General features: G+C 41.1%; 1 protein-coding gene across 2 annotated transcripts in view; it reads right to left on the reverse strand.

Moving 5' to 3' along the window:
* BBOX1 (gamma-butyrobetaine hydroxylase 1) overlaps positions 1–18,325 on the reverse strand; it is a 117,833-nt gene that overhangs the window by 88,728 nt on the left and 10,780 nt on the right. For both annotated transcript variants that reach the window (XM_056528427.1, XM_056528428.1), the window contains exon 3: positions 5,798–5,912. In XM_056528427.1, the coding sequence (XP_056384402.1) occupies positions 5,798–5,912 (115 nt within the window). The remainder of the gene's footprint in view (positions 1–5,797; positions 5,913–18,325) is intronic.

Below are 18,325 nucleotides of genomic sequence, written 5' to 3' on the forward strand. Positions count from 1 at the left end.
TTTCTCCTATTACCTTTTGTAAAAATGGTAAATTTGGGGGGAAAAAACTGTATTTTAGTGAAAAAGAAAATTCATTTACACATCCGACTTTAATGAAAAGTCGTCAAACACCTGTGGGGTGTTAAGGCTCACTATACCCCTTCTTACGTTTCTTGAGTGGTGTAGTTTCCAAAATGGTATGTATTTTTTTTTCCTGTTATGGAACCATAGGGGCTTCCTAAATGCAACATGCCCCCCAAAAACCATTTCAGCAAAATTTGCTTTCAAAAAGCCAAATGTGGCTCCTTCTATTCTGAGCATTGTAGTGCAGAGCACTTTACGTCCACACATGGGGTATTTTCATTCTCAGAAGAAATGGGGTTACAACTTTTGGGGGACATTTACTAATTTTTATTTCAACATCCGACTTTACCGAAAAGTTGTCAAACACCCTTGAGGTGTTAAGGCTCACTGTACCCCTTGTTACATGCCATGAAGGGTGTAGTTTCCAAAATAGTATGCCATGTGTTTTTTTTTTTTTTTGCTGTTATGGCACCATAGGGCTTCCTAAATGTAACATGCAGCAAAGTTCACTCTCCAAAATCCCATTGTCGCTCCTTCGCTTCTGAGCCCTCTAGTGCACCAACAGAGCACTTTAGGTTCACATATGAGGTATTTCTTTACTCGAGAGAAATTGTGTTACAAATTTTTTTTTTTCTCTCCTTTTACCCCTTGTAAAAATTCAAAAATGGGGTTTACAAGAACATTTTAGTGTAAAAAAATTGAGATTTTGAATTTTCTCCTTTACTTTGCTGCTATTCCTGTGAAACACCTAAAGGGTTAACAAACTTTCTGAATATCATTTTGAATACTTTGGGGGTGGAGTTTTTATAATGGGGTCATTTATGGGGTATTTCTAATATGAAAATCCCTCAAATCCACTTTAAAACTGAACTGGTCCCTGAATAATTACGATTTTGAAAATTTGGTGAAAAATTGGAAAATTGCTGCTTAACTTTAAAGCCCTCTGGTGTCTTCCAAAAGTAAAAACATGTCAACTTTATGATTCAAACATAAAGTAGATATATTGTATATGTGAATCAATATATAATTTATTTGGGATGTCTATTTTCCTTACAAGGAGAGCATCAAAGCTAGAAAAATGCTAAATGAAAATTTTGGAATTTTTCATCAAGAAATGATGCAAGTATCAACGAAAATTTAAGCAGTACAGACGCTCCAAATTCGGAATAATAATGCATTTACTTCTTTTCAAAAAAAAAAAAAAAGAAAGAAAAACACAACCATATAAGCTGAATTGTATTGCCTTAATAAACGAATAACTGGAGAAAATTACAATTTGTAGAAGAATTATGTGTAGAAGCCAAGAAAAAATGAAGGAAAAAGACCCTAGGGAAAGAATGAATGTGAAAACGAAATCCTGGTTATCATTAATTTTACTGCATCTTTAGAAGTGTAAAATGCACAGTTACATAGGTGACTTCATACATATATTCCACATATAAAACTACCGTATATACTCGAGTATAGGCCGAGTTTTTCAGCACGATTTTTCGTGCTGAAAACACCCCCCTCGGCTTATACTCGAGTGAACTCCCCCACCCGCAGTGGTCTTCAACCTGCGGACCTCCAGAGGTTTCAAAACTACAACTCCCAGCAAGCCCGGGCAGCCATCGGCTGTCCGGGCTTGCTGGGAGTTGTAGTTTTGAAACCTCCGGAGGTCCGCAGGTTGAAGACCACTGCGGCCTTCAACATCATCAAGCCCCCTCTCACCCCCTTTAGTTCTGAGTACTCACCTCCGCTCGGCGCTGGTCCGGTCCTGCAGGGCTGTCCGGTAAGGAGGTGGTCCGGTGAGGAGGTGGTCCGGTGAAGAGGTGGTCCGGGCTGCTATCTTCACCGGGGAGGCCTCTTCTAAGCGCTTCGGGCCCGGCCTCAGAATAGTCACGTTGCCTTAACAACGACGCAGATGCGTCGTTGTCTAGGCAACGGCTCTATTCCGGGCCGGAAGCGCGGAGAAGAGGCGCCCCCGGTGAAGATAGCAGCCCGGACCACCTCCTCACCGGACCACCTCCTCACCGGACAGCCCTGCAGGACCGGACCAGCGCCGAGCGGAGGTGAGTACTCAGAACTAAAGGGGGTGAGAGGGGGCTGGATGATGTTGAAGGCCGCAGTGGTCTTCAACCTGCGGACCTCCGGAGGTTTCAAAACTACAACTCCCAGCAAGCCCGGACAGCCGATGGCTGCCCGGGCTTGCTGGGAGTTGTAGTTTTGAAACCTCTGGAGGTCCGCATGTTGAAGGCCGCAGTGGTCTTCAACCTGCGGACCTCCGGAGGTTTCAAAACTACAACTCCCAGCAAGCCCGGACAGCCGATGGCTGCCCGGGCTTGCTGGGAGTTGTAGTTTTGAAACCTCTGGAGGTCCGCAGGTTGAAGGCCGCAGTGGTCTTCAACCTGCGGACCTCCGGAGGTTTCAAAACTACAACTCCCAGCAAGCCCGGACAGCCGATGGCTGCCCGGGCTTGCTGGGAGTTGTAGTTTTGAAACCTCTGGAGGTCCGCAGGTTGAAGACCACTGAGGGCGAATGATGAGAAGAGGATGATGAAGGGGGGGGGGGTGTGGGGATGATGAAGGGGGGTGGGGATGATGAAGGGGGGGGGGGTGTGGGATGATTACAAGGGGATGATGAAGGGGGGATGTGTGGGATGATAAGGGGATGTGTGGGATGATGACAAGGGGATGATGAAGGGGGGATGTGTGGGATGATGACAAGGGGATGATGAAGGGGGGATGTGTGGGATAAGGGGATGTGTGGGATGATGACAAGGGGATGATGAAGGGGGGATGTGTGGGATAAGGGGATGTGTGGGATGATGACAAGGGGATGATGAAGGGGGGATGTGTGGGATGATGACAAGGGGATGATGAAGGGGGGATGTGTGGGATGATAAGGGGATGTGTGGGATGATGACAAGGGGATGATGAAGGGGGGATGTGTGGGATGATGACAAGGGGATGATGAGGATGTTAATGACAGGTCTGGATGATGACAGGGGGGGATGAGGTATTTCCCACCCTAGGCTTATACTCGAGTCAATAACTTTTCCTGGGATTTTGGGTTGAAATTAGGGGTCTCGGCTTATACTCGGGTCGGCTTATACTCGAGTATATACGGTAAACACAAAAGTGACCTGTGGTTGAAACCTTATAAAAACTCATATGGGTCAGTGTACATGAATGCAATTTCCTGCATGACACATAAGATGCTGTCCAAACAAGTGAATGTGTTACGTACTGTCATACTCATATCAATGCTGCACAACACTTTGTATCGACATTGGAAATTCTTACATGTAGTCACGGATGGCATGATGAGGCTCTATGTGCTATATCAATGTTACCCAACCAGGGTGTCTCCAGCTGTTGCAAAAATACAACTAATTTCCCTGGTTGTGATAAACTGTGCCATATGATTATCTGTAAATGTATGTGGACTGCTAAAGGTTGTAACAGCAGGTTGTGGCAACTAGAAGAACAGAATACTAACAAAACTATGGTATTAAAATGTAGTCTACATTAAACCCCTGCATGGGATTGTCTTCTTAAAGGGGTACTCCATCCCTAGACATCTTATCCCCTATCCAAAGGATAGGGGATAAGATGTCTGATCGCGGGGTCCCACCACTGGGGACCCCCTATATCTTGGCTGCGACACCCCAGAAATGCGTTGCATGGAGCTATCTCAACTGGCGATGCCGGGCGGAGGCTCGAAACGTCACGGTCACACCCCACTCGTGAAGTCACAGCCACGCCCCCTCAATGCAAGTCTATGGGAGGGGGCGTGACGACCGCCCGGCATCGCCAGTTGAGATAGCTCCATGCGACGCATTTCTGGGGTGTCGCAGCCGAGATATAGGGGGTCCGTGACGTCATAAGCCTTTGGAGCTGCACCCGATGCTCTAAACGAAAGCTGGGTGCAGCAGAGAGATCGCGGGAGCCCCGCAATCGGACACATTATCCCCTATCCTTTGGATAGGGGAGAAGATGTCTAGGGGCGGAGTACCCCTTTTATTCCACTCCCTCTTTTTTTGACTATTACCGCATACACCCGCAAGGTGCTCCACTCCCGCATGCTCCCACAAACATTCTCTCACAGCTTTTAGAGACAGTACACTCCTTACCATTTAATTAACTCCTGTGCCATTTCATTACCCCTTTTGCCATTTCATCAGCCCCCTGTGGAATTTCAGAGGCTTGCAGGACTGGGAGGTATTTTGCGTTAACCTTCACAGGTTCTGTAACTGCCCACTCCAGCCCGGAAAAACCTAATTACCGCCCTTAACTGCAAGTTTTTTTTATTGGGTCCTGTGGAACCTGCAGCATCTCAAACCTGATTCATGGGTCCAGTCTACATAAACTTAAGGCCATGTTCACAAGATGGAATTTCGGAACAGAATACAGTGAAAAAAATTCCGCTTACAAATTCCATTGCAGCAATCTAGTAGGGGCAAAAAAGATCTTCAAGCCTTGGTGGAATTCTATCAAGGCTTGCAGAATGGGAGATGCATGACTTTCTCAACATGTTTAGGCCATTTGGGTGGAAACGGTATTGAAACCCAATATTCTCTTGGTTAAGGGAAGTCTCTTCTTAGGATCATTGCCATGTATTACTTTATAATATGCTGATCACAAAGATCCCCCTGCTGGGACCCCGCGCAGTTAAAGAGTACCAGTATCATGATCTTGTTAAATGTTATAATCCTCCCAGTTCACTGCCGCCATCATGATCAACCACCAGCCTGACATAATTTTTATTATTAGTTAGTTTTCTACCTTGATATTGCTCTGTATTTTCTGCTCAGTCAGATTCACAGACTGGGAAGGGGCGTTACCCAGCAGGTGTGACATCATCTGAAGCCATACAGGGGAGAACTTCCTCCCTCACTCTGCTACACACAGCCCAGAGCAGTTCAGTGTGATATGAGCTATGATTGGCTAAGGCTGCACACACACACCCCTCAGCACTCCAGACTGAATTTCCTCTTTTTTTTTTAAAACAAAGTACACTATAAAGATTTTTTATTTACCAAAAGGAGTGCAATAGCAAAAACTAGTTTTAATGAGAGTGCCCATTTAAGTCTGTAGAGAAACCTTGTAGTAAGGTTACTGTCACACACAGTAGTGTTATGGAAAACTGTCACTGCAGTTTCAGTTTTTGTGTCAAAGCCAAAAGTGTATACATAGGGAATGAGAAATATAAAGGAAGGATTTATACGTCTCCTTCATGCTGGATCCACTTTTGGCTTTGGCTCAAAAACTGCAGTGGCGTGTGTGACAACAGCCTAAGTGTTAGTTTCTTTGCATTGTCACTATAGGAGAAATTAAACATTACACAATATCTATTCATATCAATGGGATGTCTGTGTAAGGCAAGAAAAAACAGGTCCGCCGGAGCAAGAGACTGTCCTATGTAACCTCTCTTGACTATGCCCAAGAGATTAGGATCTTGAACAAAGGACTCTTTTATTAACTCAGAATTATATGGTATTTGAAACTAGGTTTTTCAATTGCAGAACACTTTCAATTAACCAATATAATGGATGTCACTTTCTTCGAAATTTTTTTAAAACTTTATTGTATTGTGTAGATACATTTTCACAAGGTAACGCAAAGTGTAGACCTTTTCCAAAAGAAGACATAATCAAATGAAGTAAAGTGATATTTAAAGTATCCTAAAATGTTCAAGGAAATTTCTATTTCAATGCAAAAATACTTTTTTTTTTAAATTTGTTCTCATATACCTTGAAGAAAAAGATCCTCTTGCATTTCTGCTCTTGACTCTTTTGAAAAACATCTCTTCTTTAGCCATTGCGCATCATATTCACTTTGGTGATCATCCGGCCATGTAATAGACACCTGCAATGTTGTGAAACAAAAAAAAGGGACTATGACGAATTGTATACGTCTTCCCATGCTGCTTCTTGACAATGGTTATACTACTGTAATGTCATAAAATCCAAGAAATAATGGTCAGGCTCCTCACTAGGGTATTGTATAACCCTATTTTTCCTGGTGAGAATTAGAGATGAGTGAATCGAATCTGAAGAAGTGGAATTCGTTCTGAAATTCATGAAAAATTAGTTTTGGACCAAATTCAAACCTCGACTCTATTCGAAATAACTAATTTCTACATTAGCGACACCCCTATGATTGTCCAGTATAATGTATAGATGCGAGCAGCTTTCTCCTGCGCTCGCATCTCTGCAACAGATAGGACGATCGCATCAGGTGTCAGGAGTGATACCTGCTGTGATCTGTCTATTAGTACAGGTACTACAGCCCCCATCATGGAACAGTCTGTTCCATGCTGGGAGTAGTAGTACTACCTAAAAAATGTAGAAAATATAGAAAAAAGTGAAACACACATACACACACTTTATTAAGCACAATATTAAAATACATTACTAATAAAAAACATGTTTTAATTAATTATAAAAAATATATTATTTTTACATTTAAATGGCCCCTTTCTAAATTTTTATTATTGCCGGCTAAATTTTTAGGTCCATGCCCACTCACATAAATTGATCAGTTTAAAAATTAACATTAACATTTTTTTTTTGTGGTTTTATAATTTTTTATACACCCAAGAATGGAGTCTACATTTTAGGCTGCTTTCACACTTTGAGTATTCATCCATTATTAAACATCCGTTTTCTGTATTGTATAATTAAAAACGGATGTATAATAACGGATGAAATAACGGGTGGTAACGGCTGAATAAGGTCTGTCAAAATAACGGGCATATTCATCCGTTACACCCGTTATAACGTCCATCATGTACGGTTATTTTATGGCCATTTTAACACCTCTGTCTACAGACTCCCACAGCCAGGACTACTACTACTCCCATCATGGAACATACTTGTTTCCATAATGGGAGTAAAAGTTCCCCTTCTGCGTGAGTCTGCTGGTGGCTGTGGAGGCTACATTAGTGTTTTTACTACTACCCCATCTTGGAACAGACTCTGTTCCATGATGGGGGTTGTAGTACATGGGCTAAGGGATCGCACTGGGTCTCACTTCTGAAATCCGATGCGATCAGAAGTTATTAAACAGGGAACGGGCGGCATGCTTCGCTCCCCAGCGATGTACAGCGTATTTTTACTTTCACTTTTAAATTCCCCGCTGGGAGCCCTGAATGGCCGGTACCCAGGAGCCATTCAGGGCTCCCGGCGGGGTTTTTAAACTACTAATTTGACCCCCAAATGTATGCCCCCATGCATATTTATAATAATTCATTGGCCCCAGTGTGTTTATAATAATTCATTGGCCCCAGTGTGCTTATCCTTATCCCCCCCGCCCAGTGTCCTTATTTGCCCTCTTGATGCCTGCTCCTCATCTTCTTGGAGCAGGACAGCAGCGGGACATGTCGGGAACCGGCGACAGTGAATGAATGAAGCTGACATGTACCGCATGTCCCCGCTGCTGCCCTGCTCCTAGCGCAATCAGGGAGGGGAAATAAGGACACCTGGGGCAATTAATTATTAAAAGCAAGTCTGTTCCATGATGGGAGTAGTAGTAGTCCCGGCTGCAGGAGTCTGTAGGCAGAGGTGTTTAAATGGCCATAAAATAACAGTACATGAAGGATGTTATAACGGGTCTTAACGGATGAATATGCCCATTATTTTGACGGACATTATTCAGCCAATAGCACCCGTTATTTCATCCATTATTATACATCTGTTTTTTAATCATGCAATACAGAAAATGGATGTTTAATAACGGATGAATACTCATAGTGTGAAAGCAGCCTAAAATGTAGACTCCATTCTTGGGTGTATAAAAAATTATAAAGCCACCAAAAAAAAAAAAAAAATGTTAATGTTAATTTTTAAACAGTGATCAATATATGTGGGCTGGCAGGGACCTAAAAATGTAGCCGATAATAATAAAAAAGTAGAAAGGGGCCATTTAAATGTAAAAATAATATATATATATATTTTTTTAAGAAATTTTAATTTTTTTATTAGTAATGTATTTTAATATCGTGTTTAATAAAGTGTATGTGTGTTTCACTTTTTTTCTCAATTTTTTTTTCATTTTTTAGGTAGTACTACTACTCCCAGCATGGAACAGACTGTTCCATGATGGGAGCTGTAGTACCTGTACTAATAGACAGATCAAAGCAGGTATCACTCCTGACACCCGATGTGATTGTCCTTTGTATTGCAGAGATGGAGCGGCTTTCTCCTGCGCTCCGCATCTCTGCACTATACTCCGGACGGCAAGTCATGTGAATAGAATTCACATCACTTATTCATATTTCCCGTAGAGAGCTGTGTTTGGCCAAATGTTTCAAGCCAATCACAACTCTCTGCGGGAAATATGAATAATAGGTATATATACGGCATATACTCATACTACAGTGGAACCAGAGAAGAGTGGCTGGCCGCCCGCTTCTATACATTATACAGGACTATCACATCGGGTGTCAGAAGTAATAATCTGTCTATTAATGCAGGTACTACAGCTCTCAGTATGGAGCAGAGTGTGCTCCATGTTGGAAGCAGTAGTAACTGCAGTTGAGGACAGATCACAGCATGTATCACTCCTGATTCCCGATATGATCGACCTATCTAGATGTGTGAAAGCCGCCCGCATCTATACATTATCAGGAGTGACACCCGGGGTGATCTGTCTATTAATACAGGTACTACTATTTCCATTATGGAGCAGTCTGTTGTATGCTGGGAGTAGTAGTACTACCTTAAAAATGTTACAAAATAGAGAAAACACACACACACTTTATTAAACACATCATAAAAAAAACATTACTAATAAAAATTTGCCAATAATTTATTTGAATCAAATTGATTATTTTTTTTTAATTCGGCAAATCGGCCTAATTGAATTTTTCTAAAATTCGCTCATCTCTTGTGAGAATCTGTAATGTGGCTTCAATGGATATTTTCTGTCAGAATTACATGGAATCCTAATGAAAAAGGAAACTCTGTAGGGCTCCATATGAAAATGGAGGCATAGGGGAGCTTCACTATGGGCCATATTATGGTGCTGTACAACCAGAGGTTTGTATACATTGGTAATACACTCATGAGCAAAAAAATCTGACCATTAATTTTATATTGAATAAAAAACTAATAACTAAAACTCCAATAGCAGCATAATTTCCTTCTCTTTATTGACCGACCCTTTCCCATAGCACTATCCATCTTGGGTGATGGATCCTTGTTTTGTTTTTTTTTTCCGTTTTTTTTACAAATTTTATTTTAGGAACTTTCACAAAATCATGCAGACTGGCAAAAGTGCTTGTTCTTTTTCTTCTTAGTATGACCTCAAATGTTGTACTGTTTCTTTGGAGTAAAAAACATACAATTCAATACCGGGAATCAAGATAATTTTTTTAAGGAGTATTTAATATATCCCAAGTATAGGTAAGGAAACTGTGCTGTAAATCTCAGACAGGAGACATCATTATTGTGTGATCTTCTGCCCTCTTAATACATAACAGGTGCCCACAAGCTGCGTTCTCCAGTGTGTGAAGTATTAGGCTGGTCTAAGCAGCTGTCTAAATCCTTTCACCAGACTAAAGAGTTCACAAAAAAAGTTGGAGAAAATTTCCACTTCCACTCATAAATCTTAGCGGATCACTTAAATGATCTGGTTCTCTTAGTAGTTATTTACTGCTTTTTAATACGACCCATAAAAAAGATTAATGAACAACTGTGTATACTTAATTCACTCTTCTAAAGCAGTCATTTTAAAAGAACTGAACGTAAAATGTTATAGATTTTGTGCAAAGCAAAAATAACATTAAAATATATAAATATACAGTATTCAAAACTAACAAGAAGGAATTTACTGTTACATTACTAATGTATCGTTATTATTTTGTATGACCATGGAAGTAGAAAGGGCTTGTCTCTGTATTTCAAATTCAGCCACCAAAGCAATCACGTGATCAACCTGGTCCCACCCCCTTTTTTGAGAATATGCAAATATATGAGAATAATAATATATGCAAAAATATCGGCACTTCCAGTCAGAGTGGACACTGATTCCTCCCTTCTTTTAGATGAAAGATATAATTGCGCATGCGCACCATGCGAATTTCATTATGAATTTTTGCATGAAAAAAAAGAGAACATAAACATAGCGAATATGCAAATTTCGCGAACATAGGACGAATATTCTTCCATATATTAGCAAAATATTGCAAATTTGAAAATGGCCCCTGCCGCTCATCACTACTGAACAGATGGTGTCGCTACAGAACGGATCTCTATTTTGCTAAGAGAGATCCACTTCTATATGTCAATTTGTCCATTTTGGAAATCATAGTAAAGCCATGTTCTATAAATTCCCTAATACTAAAAATTAGGGATCAACTGATTATCGGTTTGGCCGATATTATCGGCCGATATTCACGATTTTGGACGTTATCGGTATAGGCAATTACCTTGCCGATAATCCGATAATGCCCCGCCCCTGCACCCCCACCACCGCAGCGCACCCCCCCCACCGCACCGCACCCCCTACTGCACCGCACCCTCCACCGCAGCTGCCCCATTGCCTCCCTCATCCCCAGTTTTATAATTACCTGTTCCCGGGGGCCCGGGCTACTTCTGGCTCCTGCGGCGTCCTGTTACGCTGTGCGCTGCGCAATGACGAGTGACGTCCTCAACGCGACGTCACCGTCAGTGCCCACAGTGACAGCTCAGGAGGACGCCGCCGGAGCCAGAAGTAGCACGGACCCCGGGCCCCGGGAACAGGTAATTATAAAACCGGGAATGGGGGAGGCAAAGGGGCAGCGGCGGCTTTGGTCTCTGGCCGGGGCAGTGAGGTGCGGTGGTGGTGGTAGGACTCAGGAGGACCCCAGGACAGGAAGGGGGAGAGAAGCGAGTGGTGGCAGCGGTCTCTGGCACCGCAAAAACCACTGCAGTTCATTGATTTAAAGCGCCTGCTTTAAATCAATGATCTGCAGCAGCTTCTTCGGGCGGGGGGGGGTTTGGAGAAATAACCGATAACTTATACTGGAATATCGGTATTAATTATCGACCCTAATCTCCACACATTATCAGTATCGGCCCTAAAAAATCAATATCGGTCAATCCCTGCTAAAAATACATTATGCATAATAGTTTTCCTCCAGAAGAAAGAAGATTTTTTTTTGTTCTTCAAGTCTTTCTGAAGATATATTTTTTACATAATTCAATAACCTCATGTTTTGATCAACCTAAAGCTGATACTACGGTATTTATTATATAATTTTGACCAAAATTATCTATATGAATCACACTGACTTTACATTTTTAATATTTTTCTTCCAAAATATCTTTTAGGATGCCAAAAGACCATCAAATGACTGTCAAAATAGTTGCTGTTTTTAATCTAAATGTGGTCGTTCAACTGAAAGGGAAGGCATAAACGTCGTATAACATGTCACTGTGGACACCACTGGGGATCTGTCTTGTACCCTAGAGATCTATATCCAAGTTGGAAAGATGAACGTTCAGAGCAATGGAACTGCATTGTGTTTTGTAGTAAATGGCAGATTTGGGATGACAGACTGAGAACTGGAAGTCCCAAGCTGGCCATATACATGGATATCTCAACTGATCCTGCCATACAGAGGCAAGTGTTTTCATTAGGAAGAAGGAAAAAAAAAACAATCCCATGCTCTTATCTCCCTGAGAATAAAAGGATCCGACAGTGGAAACCCAACCCTCACTTCACATCTGCTATCAGGAAACAGTGGGCCAGTCTTGCCACAATTGGTTGGGTCAACATATATCTAATATATAGAACCAACTTAAAGGGAACTAAGCATTACATCTTACCATATATAATGCTTGGCAGCGCGTTATATATAGAAAATATATATAGGATATGAAGTTCGTAGGTCTTCCCCGTAAGTCTTCCCCATAAGTAGTCCTTTTAGGCATCGTTCTGCTCCCTAAGCAGATGGAGCACAGGCTATCAATAAGACTGGCCCACAGGATATCCTGCCGCTGGACATCATGACAGGTACATTTTAAGTTTTACTAACTGAAGCTTCAGTTCATTGATATCTTGGAAGCTGAAAACATCCTTAGAAATAACCTTTTTTTTTTTTTAAAGATGAAAGGCAAGTGTAAACACTATAGCTAAAATAGTTAGATATAATGTATACTGTATGGATGTCCAAATGTCACGTATCAAAATTAGTGCAAACTTAAAGTGGAGTAGTTCCATATGGAAATCAGTCAAGTTGCTGAGTTCATATTCCTGAGGCTAGAATTCCACAGAGGTTTTTGCACTGCATTTTTGTGGGCTTAAAAATGCCAGAAAAAACACCAGAAGAACTGCCACTGTTTTTCCCTGCATTGTTGCATTTTTTCTGGCGGGATGGAGAAAAATGTATTTAACGAAATGTTTATTTTTTTTAATGAAATTATAAATAATTTTTTATAAAGTGTGTGTGTTTCACTTTTTTTTCTCTCTTTTTTATTTATTTATTTGTTTACATTTTTTAGGTAGTACTACTACTCCCAGCATGAAACAGACTGTTTCATGATGAGAGTAGTAGTACCAGTACTAATAGACATATCGCCAGATCGCAGTGAGTTTAACTTCTGACACCTGTTGTGATCTGGCTATTAATGCAGGTACTACAGCTCCCAGCATGGAGCAGAGTGGCTCCATGTTGGGAGTAGTAGTACTTGCGGTTAAAGGGGTATTCCAGGCAAAACTTTTTTTTTATATATTAACTGGCTCCGGAAAGTTAAACAGATTTGTAAATGACTTCTATTAAAAAATCTTAATCCTTCCAATAGTTATTAGCTTCTGAAGTTGAGTTGTTGTTTTCTGTCTAACTGCTCTCTGATGACTCACGTCCAGGGAGCTGTGCAGTTCCTATGGGGATATTCTCCCATCATGCACAGCTCCCGGGACGTGACATCATCATTGAGCAGTTAGACAGAAAACTTCAGACGCTAATAACTATTGGAAGGATTAAGATATTTTAATAGAAGTAATTCAAAAATCTGTTTAAAGGGGTATTCCAGGCAAAACCTTTTTATATATATATATCAACTGGCTCCGGAAAGTTAAACAGATTTGTAAATTACTTCTATAAAAAAAATCTTAATCCTTCCAATAGTTATTAGCTTCTGAAGTTTTCTGTCTAACTGCTCAATGATGATGTCACGTCCCGGGAGCTGTGCATGATGGGAGAATATCCCCATAGGAGCTGGACAGCTCCCGGGATGTGAGTCATCAGAAAGCAGTTTGACAGAAAACAGCAACTAAACTTCAGAAGCTAATAACTATTGGAAGATTAAGATTTTTTTAATAGAAGTAATTTACAAATCTGTTTAACTTTCCGGAGCCAGTTGATATATAAAAAAAAGTTTTGGCCTGGAATACCCCTTTAACTTTCCGGAGCCAGTTGACATATATAAAAAAAAGGTTTTGCCTGGAATACCCCTTTAAGGACAGATGAAAACGGGTGTCACTACTGACAACCGCTGTGATCCTCCTGTATAATGTATAGATGCGGGCGGCCGCTCTTCTATGGTCCCCTGTACTGTGGTATATTATACACTTATTCATATTTCCCACAGAAAGTTGTGAATGGCTGGAACCATCTGGCCAATCACAGCTCTCTGCGGGAAATATGAATAGGTGTATATATATATACGGCAGTGAAGGGAACTATCTATAAATTATACAGGAGGCCATCTGTCAATTAGTACAGGTACTACTACTCCCATCATGGAACAGTGTGTTCCATGCTGAGAATAGTAGTACTAAATAAAAAATGTAAAAAAAATAAAAAAAGGGAAACACACACACACACACTACATTTTTATTATTGTTGGCTACATTTTTATTGCCCTGCCCGTCCCCATATAAATTGATCCCTGTTTAAAAAAAAAAAAAAAAAAACTGTAATAAAAAAGATAGATTTCATTAAATACAATTTTTCCTATCACTACTGTATCTTTCTGATAAATTTTTTTAACCCCTTGGGGATGGAGCCCATTATGACCCTAAGAATGGGAGTGTTTTTTTCAAATCTGACCTCTATCACTTTATGCATTAATAACTCTGGGATGCTTTTACTTATAAATTTGATTCCAAGATAGTTTTTTCGTGACATATTCTACTTTATGTTATTAGTAAATTTTCGTTGATACTTGCATCATTTCTTGGTGAAAAATTCCAAAATTTGATAAAAAATAGAAAATTTTGCATTTTTCTAACTTTGAAGCTCTCTGCTTGCAGGGAACATAGACATTCCAAGTAAATTATATATTGATTCACATATACAATATGTCTACTTTATGCTTGCATCATAAAGTTGACATGTTTTTACCTTTGGAAGACATCAGAGGGCTTCAAAGTTCAGCAGCAATTTTCAAATTTTTCACAACATTTTCAAAATTGGATTTTTTAGGGGACCAGTTCAGTTTTGAAGTGAATTTGAAGGGCCTTCATACTAGAAATACCCCATAAATGACCCCATTATAAAAACTGCACCCCTAATATTATTCAAAATTAGGTTCGGAAAGTTTGTTAACCCTTTAGGTGTTTCACAGGAATAGCAGTAAAGTGAAGGAGAAAATTCTAAATCTTCATTTTTTACACTTGCATGTTCTTGTAAACCCAGTTTTTGAAATTTTACAAGGGGTAATAGGAGAAAAAGCCCCCCAAAATTTGTAACCCAATTTCTCTTGAATAAGTAAATACCTCATATGTGTATGTGAAGTGCTCAGCAAGCGCAGTAGAGGGCTCAGAAGGGAAGGAGCGACTTTTGGAGAGTGTTTTTTTATGAAATGGTTTTTGAGGGGCATGTCGCATTTAGGAAGCCCCTATGGTGCCAGAATAGCAAAAAAAAAAATAAATAAAAAATAAACCCACAAGGCATACTATTTTGGAAACTACACCCCTCAAGGCACGTAACAAGGGGTACAGTGAGCCTAAACACCCCACAGGTGTTTAACAACTTTTCGTTAAAATCTGATGTGTAAATGAAATATTTTTTTTTCACTAAAGTGCAGTTTTTTTCCCCTAAAATTTACCATTTTTACAAAGGGTAATGGGAGAAAATTCCCCCCAAAATTTGTAACACCATCTCTTCTGAGTATGGAAATACCCAATGTGAGGACATAAAATGCTCTGCGGGTGAACTACAATGCTCAGAAGAGAAGGAGTCACATTTGGCTTTTGGAAAGCAAATTTTGCTGAAATGGTTTTTGAGGGCATGTAGCATTTAAAAAAAAAAAAACACATGGCACACTATTTTGGAAACTACAACCCTCAAGGAATTAGACACAGGAAAATACAGCACCAAATATTTATTTTTGTGTTAAAATCTGCATGTTGTGTACACTATGTGCTGGGGGTCTATAATTAGATCAGTATAGCTCCATAACTACTTACACCAGAGAATGAAACAAAGAGCAATCGCTACTGAATAATAAACAAATTTTATTGACTGAATGGAGTAGAGGCAAGATACCAGAACAGTGTTATTTAAAGCAATATAAATCAGATGTAAACAGATTCAACCACAATACGTGGGTGAGGCAGGTAGAAATATAAATCACAATGGATTTCTATATACTAAATGAGGTGAGGAGAATGGTTAGAGGCTCCGTATAGTATGCAATGCAATACAGACAGGGGTCAGAATGACCCTCCCATAGTCTAATCTTTAGCTGCCCGCCCTATCATATAAATATCAATGCATACAAAGTACATGCCAGGAATTAGTATAGGACCTTACTTACCCATAATGGATGCCTGCCTGCACCATCCCAATGTATGTTTCGTCACCCGACTTTCTCAAGGGACGCTCAAAGGAATGTAACTGTAACAAGGGGTACAGTGAGCCTTAACACCCCACAGGTGTTTGATGACTTTTTGTTAAAGTCGGATGTGTAAATGAAAGAAATTTTTTTTTCACTAAAATGCTGGTTTTACCCCAAATTTTACATTTTTACAAGGGGTAATAGTAGAAAATTCCCCCCAAAATGTGTAACCCCATTTCTTTTGAGTATGAAAATACCCCATGTGTGGACATCAAGTGTTCTGCTGGCACACAATATAATGCTCAGAAGAGGAGGAGCGCCATTGAGCTTTTGGAGAGAGAATTTGTTTGGAATGGAAGTCAGGGGCCATGTGCGTTTACAAAGCCCCCCATGGTGCCAGAACAGTGGACCCTCCCACATGTCACCCCATTTTGGAAACTACACACCTCACAGAATTTAATAAGGTGTGCAGTGAGCATTTACACCCCACTGGTGTTTGACAGATCTTTGTAAGGCTGGGTCCACACTACGTTTTCTCCCATACGGGAGCGCATACGGCAGGGGGGAGCTAAAAGCTCGCGCTCCCGTATGTTACCGTATGCGCTCCCGTATGCCATTCATTTCAATGAGCCGGCCGGAGTGAAACGTTCGGTCCGGTCGGCTCATTTTTGCGCCGTATGCGCTTTTACAACCGGACCTAAAACTGTGGTCAACCACGGTTTGAGGTCCGGTTGTAAAAGCGCATACGGCGCAAAAATGAGCCGACCGGACCGAACGTTTCACTCCGGTCGGCTCATTGAAATGAATGGCATACGGGAGCGCATACGGTAACATACGGGAGAGCGAGCTTTTAGCTCCCCCCCTGCCGTATGCGCTCCCGTATGGGACAAAACGTAGTGTGGACCCAGCCTAACAATGGGCTGTGCAAATGAAAAATGACATGTACTTGTACACCTGTGGGGCGTAAATGCTCACTATACCACTATTACATTCCGTGAGGGGTGTAGTTTCCAAAATGGGGTCACATGTGGGGGGTCCATTGTTCGGGCACTATGGGGGCTTTGTAAACACACGTGGCCTTCAATTCTGGACAAATTTTCTCTCTAAAAGCCCAATGTCGCTCCTTCTCTTCTGAGCATTGCAGTGCACCCGCAGAGCACTTTACATCCACATATGGGGTATGTTCTTACTCAGAAGAAATGGGGTTACAAATTTTGGGTGGGCTTTTTTCCTATTTTCCCTTGTGAAAATGAAAAATTTAAGGTAACACCAGCAATTTAGTGAAAAAAAATGTTTTTCTTCATTTTCCCATCCAACTTTAACAAAAAAAAACGCCTGTGGGGTGTTAAGGCTCACTAAACCCCTTGTTACGTTCCATGAGGGGTGTAGTTTCCGAAATGGGGTCACACCTGGGTATTTTTATTTTTTGCATTTATGTTAGAACCACTGTAAAATCAGCCACCCCTGTGCAAATCACCAATTTAAGCCTCAAATGTACATCGCTCTCACTCCTGAGCCTTGTGTGTGCCAGCAGAGCATTTTACTCCCACATATGTGGTATTTCTGTACTCAGGAGAAATTGTGTTACAAATTTCTTGTGTCTTTTTTTTTCCTTTTACCTCTTGTGAAAATGAAAAGTATGGGGCAAGACCAGCATGTTAGTGTAATTTTTTTTACACTAACAGGCTGGTGTAGACCCCAACTTTTCCTTTTCATAAGGGGTAAAAAGAGAAAAAGCCCTCCAAAATGTGTAGTGCAATTGCTCCCGAGTACGGAAATACCCCATTTGTGGCCCTAAACTGTTTCCTTGAAATACTACAGGGCTCTGAAGTGAGAGATCGCCATGCACATTTGAGGACTAAATTAGGGATTGCATGGGGTGGACATAGGGGTATTCTACACCAGTGATTCCCAAACAGGGTGCCTCCAGCTGTTGCTAAACTCCCAGCATGCCTGGACAGTCAGTGGCTGTCTGGAAATGCTGGGAGTTGTTGTTTTGCAACAGCTGGAGGCTCCATTTTGGAAACACTGCCGTACGACATGTTTTAATTTTTATTGGAGGGGGGGCAGTGTAAGGGGGTGTATATGTAATGTTTTACCCTTAATTTTGTGGTAGTGTAGTGTTTTTGGGGAACATTTGCACTGGAAGGGGTTTATGGTGAGTTTCCCGCTAGGAGTTTGCGCTGCGGCGGAAAATTTGCCACAGCTCAAACTTGCAGCAGGAAACTCACTGTAAACCTGCCCGTGTGAAAGTACCCTGTACATTCACATTGGGGGGGGGGGGGGGGAACCTTCAGCTGTTGCAAAACTACAACTCCCAGCATGCACTGACAGACCGTGCATGCTGGGAGTTTTACTTTTGCAACAGCTGGAGGCACACTGGTTGGAAAACATTCAGTTAGGTTCTGTTACCTAACTCAGTATTTTCCAACCAGTGTGCCTCCAGCTGTTGCAAAACTACAACTCCCAGCATGTACTGATCGCCAAAGCGTATGCTGGGAGATGTAGTTA

The sequence above is a fragment of the Hyla sarda genome, chromosome 6 (genome assembly GCF_029499605.1).
Source record: "Hyla sarda isolate aHylSar1 chromosome 6, aHylSar1.hap1, whole genome shotgun sequence".
Taxonomy (NCBI): domain Eukaryota; kingdom Metazoa; phylum Chordata; class Amphibia; order Anura; family Hylidae; genus Hyla; species Hyla sarda.